At 32.1% G+C, this 5,025-nt stretch overlaps 1 protein-coding gene across 1 annotated transcript; it reads left to right on the top strand.

Annotated features, from left to right (window-relative positions):
- The first annotated feature begins 516 nt into the window (after window positions 1-516).
- Window positions 517-4,645, top strand: LOC111885116 (malate dehydrogenase, glyoxysomal). Its single transcript, XM_023881402.3, has 9 exons — window positions 517-905; window positions 1,410-1,625; window positions 2,442-2,756; window positions 2,839-2,928; window positions 3,204-3,287; window positions 3,450-3,485; window positions 3,566-3,655; window positions 3,929-4,023; window positions 4,352-4,645. The coding sequence occupies exons 1-9, from the start codon at window positions 828-830 to the stop codon at window positions 4,422-4,424; spliced, it is 1,077 nt and encodes a 358-aa protein (XP_023737170.1). The 5' UTR covers window positions 517-827; the 3' UTR covers window positions 4,425-4,645.
- The last annotated feature ends 380 nt before the right edge of the window (window positions 4,646-5,025 follow it).

Raw genomic sequence — 5,025 nt, 5'->3', positions numbered from 1 at the left:
AAATATAACCATACATACAAACAAACATAATCATTCATAAACACAAATAAATGAACAAAATCTAACTAAACAAACAGAAAATTCTGTTCATGTTCACTTGTTTGATAAATAAACAAACATAAACAAATGTCGTACGGTTCACGAAATATTTGGTTCGTTTACCTTCTAAACCAAATTACACATTTAGCCTTCATTTAAAGAAACAACAATATGTTAGATGGCCTTTTCTTTTAGTTTTATATGTATAAACAAAATTTATCCAAACCTAAAAAACAACTTATTTAATTATTATGTTTTGGTAAAAAATCAACTAATCTAAATATTTTTATAAATTAATTATTATGTTTTGGTAAAAAATCAACTAATCTAAATATTTTTATAAAGTTACATTTGTGTACCAATAAATTGATAAACATTTCTAAAAACACATAAGAATTTAGATGTTTTAGGAGCCCAAGATCACATCAACTAGGCCCAATTTATACGATCAAATCCATTATCCACCGCCTTAATCAATAATCAATGCAAATTGACAAATTCCATCACAGAATTTCGATCTTCCGCTCACGTTTCCAATTGAATCAACCTCAATCCATAATTGATCTTGAATTCTTGACAGGAAGAAGATAAACCCCAATCTTCATCACACTTCCCAAAGTTCAAGCAACCTTTTTGTCATCTTCATTCTTCTCTTTCTTCCTGATCTCTCTATTCATACAACTATACATATCTCTTTTTGAGAATTTCTCTACTCTCAACTCTCAACCTCTCAGTGTTTGTGAGAATTTCTTGTTGAAGTAAATCTTTTTGTGGTTTTTCTTGATAATATGCAACAGCAAGGCGAAGGAGATGCTAGTCAACGCATCGCTAGAATCTCAGCTCACCTAAATCCTCATAAACCTCAGGTTTCCCTTCTCAATCATATCTCTTTCTTCCTTCTGTTTGATTAATCTTTAATCAATTTCGTTACTTTAAGTTCTAAATTATTGAGTTATGAATCATGATCTTCCTACCTTTTTGTATGTGTTATGACTGACAATCGTTTTTCTTTAGAGGTTAAACGTAGTGACCGTTAATTTTGAAATCGATGCTCATTTTTAAGAGTTTAGATTCTCGAAAATTGTTTGATAAACACACAGACTTCTCAACTCTCTGTCCATAATGGAAAAATGTTGATCCTCTTAACTAAGTTCGTAAATTTTGGATGTGGAAAGTCCAATTTTGACTCTAGAAGTCAAAATTGTACAATTGATTGGTTTTCAATTTCATTACCATTTACTCGATATACAACAATAAGCAATTGAAATTTCTTGATCACGTAACCTAATCGCTTACTATATTTATGCTCAATTTGAGTTCTGAATGTTTTTTTTTTTAATATCTGTGTGTATGTAATCATGATTCTGAAGATGGAAGGAAGTTGTAATTTGGAAACAGAAAATTGTCGAGCAAAAGGTGGAGCACCTGGATTCAAAGTAGCGATATTGGGTGCAGCTGGAGGCATTGGTCAGCCACTTTCCTTATTAATGAAGATGAATCCGCTTGTATCTGTTCTCCATCTTTATGATGTTGCTAATACTCCTGGTGTCACTTCTGACATCAGTCACATGGACACCAGTGCTGTGGTAAGTTTTCTCTTACCAAATGTTTGGTGAGATTCTTATAAAATGAGTCCAAAGCTTTGGTGTATACTTTACGTATTTGGTTATTTCCTTACTTCTGCTCGAGTTTGGAGTGTTTGAAGTGTGTCGGTGAAATTGGGGTGGCTTGAGAGATTAGTCTATGTGATTGTAACAATTTATCATATAATGGATTGTTGTAAATTTGGGGTGGCTTGAGAGATTAGTGTTTGTGATTGTAACAATCTTCCCTAATAAATCAAAATCTTTTTGGCACATGTCCTCTTCTCATTAATTTGGACACATGGTATTTTCTAGAATTTTTGAATTTTCTATTTTCCACTTGTTATTTTATTGTGTTTTTCATTTTATTAAATTAAAATTACACATTTAATATGTAAGGTAATATATATGTAAGGTATTTATTGGAAAGGGTTTATATATGTAACGTATTCAATGTATTAAAGCCTCATTAATTTTAATAATTCAAAATTTTTCTCAATTTTCTTATAAATTCAAATTTCTCAAATTGTTAAAATTTCATATTTAATTGTTTTTAAATAAACTCATGTAATACATGGGTCTCACACCTAGTTTATCATATATGGATTTTTCTATCCAGATATCTATTGTTTTTATCTGGTTTTGGAGTTTTCTATGTATATTTTAATTTTCATCGGAGGGGTTGTTGGGTATCTCGGAGATCATTTTTCCAATAGTTTCTTTAGCTATAGTCTGCTACAAACTTCTTTTTTTTTTAAACAAAAGTCGATTTATATATCAATTTTATTCATCCACTGATAAAATCTTTTCGAAACATAGGTGCGTGGTTTTCTCGGGCCCCAACAATTAGAAAATGCACTTACTGGCATGGATCTCATCATCATTCCAGCAGGTGTTCCTAGAAAACCCGGAATGACAAGAGATGATCTTTTCAACATCAACGCAGGAATTGTTAAAACCCTTTGTGAAGGAATTGCTAAATCATGTCCTAAAGCTATTGTTAACATAATTAGCAACCCTGTAAATTCCACAGTTCCAATCGCTGCAGAAGTTTTTAAAAAATCTGGGACTTATGATCCAAGACGACTCTTAGGAGTTACCATGCTTGATGTTGTTAGAGCCAATACTTTTGTGGTATGTAACATTTAGTTATTTATTTATCTTAATTCGTATCCATTGTTTGTGTTGACTATGTTGACTTTATTTGTGATTGAAGGCTGAAGTTTTGGGACTTGATCCGAGAGAAGTTGATGTTCCAGTTGTGGGTGGGCATGCTGGGGTTACAATCTTACCTCTTCTATCTCAGGTATTAAAACCCGAGGGAACTTTTTCACTTTTTTACCAATTTGTGTCGGTGCATAAATTGGTAAAAAAGTGAAAAAGTGATAAAAAAAAAAAAAAGTGCAACATTGTTGCATTAATTAGTAAAAGTGAAAAACGTTGTTGCATAAATATGTAATAATGTAAAATTGAACATGTTATTGTTAGCATCGCATAGTTATATACTATAGAATCTAAAATTTCTTGAAATGTTTAGAACAGATTGTTAAATTTTTTTTAATCTCATATATTTTGTTATAGATGAAGCCTCCATGTTCTTTTACTTCAGAAGAAACTACATACCTTACATCTCGTATTCAGAATGGTGGAACTGAAGTTGTTGAGGTAACATTTTTCTATATAGAATATGTTTCACAAATTTGAAACTTGGTTACTATTTGATGACCTTTTATTAACGATTTAAAAAATAATATTACGTACTATTCTTGTACAAATAAAAAGTATTCTGATATGTAAAATAGTACTAATTTATGGTTTATTTTGCAGGCAAAAGCTGGGGCAGGATCTGCGACTCTTTCCATGGTTAGGTGTTTTTTTATGGTCCAAATTTACAAATTCTTTTTTGTATTTCGTAATCTGATAATTCAAAATCCAATTGTTAGGCATATGCCGCCGTTAAATTTGCTGATGCATGTTTGCGAGGGTTGAGAGGCGATGCCGATGTTATTAAATGTGCTTTTGTACCTTCTGTGGTATGTCGTCATATTCCACTACCATTTCTTACATTATACAGGACAGAACAGAGTAAGACAAGGACAATCTTGTATTGTGTTTGACGTACATTGAACTGAGACGGGTACAGATGTCAATGACAAAAATTGTAATTTTTGTAATTTTGTTCCACCTAAAAAGGTTAGACACATATCGGGAATCAGTCTGGATCTCTCGTCTGTTTAAAAGACGTAAATGCCACTCGATGTCATCAATCAAAGGAGCCCTAGAAAGCTTTTTGTGTTTTATTGCAGGTTACAGAACTACCCTTCTTTGCATCGAAGGTAAGGCTCGGTCGTAATGGCATAGAGGAGATATACCCGCTTGGTCTCCTCAATGAATTTGAAAGGTCAACATTGGTCAATGCTACTTTTATTTTACATTCTTGGTTCCAATTCGTTGGATTTTTATCAATTAACATTGGTTGTTGATGCTGTCTCAACTGCCGCACCTAGTCGGCTTAGAGCTGTGAGCATCAACATCAGTTGTTGATGCTGTCAGCATCAACAACTGATTTGGTCAAAGCCATAAAAAACATCAATATTTGATGTTGATGCTGACGGTAGAGCTGACAGCATCACCGGTTGATGGTCAGAACTGTCAGTATCAACATCTTATATTGATGGTGATGTTATGTCCAAGCGTGTTGATAGCGATCAATTTGTTGTAATTAATAGGGTTGGATTGGAAATGGCAAAGAAAGAGTTAGCGGGAAGCATCGAGAAGGGCATTTCGTTTGCCATGAAATGAGCGGGTATGGTGATTTTGAGTAGATGTATTGTCTCATTTAAAAGGAGAAAAAGATGTTTTTGCGATGTCGATTATATCAAATAAATGATAATTCCTAGAGGATTAAGTTATGGTAATAATGTTTTCGTTTTATAAATAATGATTCAATAGTGAGTGGAAAGAGAGTTATAGTGAATTAGTGATTATTCGCTTGAATAAAATTAGTTAATTGTTTAATACAACTTTTGAGATGTTTTAAGAATCGTAAATCACTAAATTGCTCGGTTATATTTATACTCCAGCCAATCTATGTTAAAGGGGTCATGATTTGAAAACTTATTTGGATAGGAATGTAGTGCAAATTCAAAACTCTCGCAAATTATTTACCTACTTTTGGATAGGAATGTAGACTTACGCCACATATCGACATCTAATAAAATGATAATTATTCTATTAAATAGATAATAAATATCTGTTATGAAATTAAAAAAAGAGTGGTATAATTATTTAATTTCTAATGTAGACAAAAAAAACGTTCAATAAATTCTAATACAAATATCAGTTATCATGAACTTATGTCGCAATTCTTTAAGCGGGTAAAGGTGTAAAGTAAACGGTAAAC

This window comes from Lactuca sativa, chromosome 3, assembly GCF_002870075.4.
Source record: "Lactuca sativa cultivar Salinas chromosome 3, Lsat_Salinas_v11, whole genome shotgun sequence".
Lineage (NCBI taxonomy): Eukaryota > Viridiplantae > Streptophyta > Magnoliopsida > Asterales > Asteraceae > Lactuca > Lactuca sativa.
Note: the sequence above shows the minus strand (reverse complement) of the source record. Positions and strands in the feature narration are given on the sequence as shown.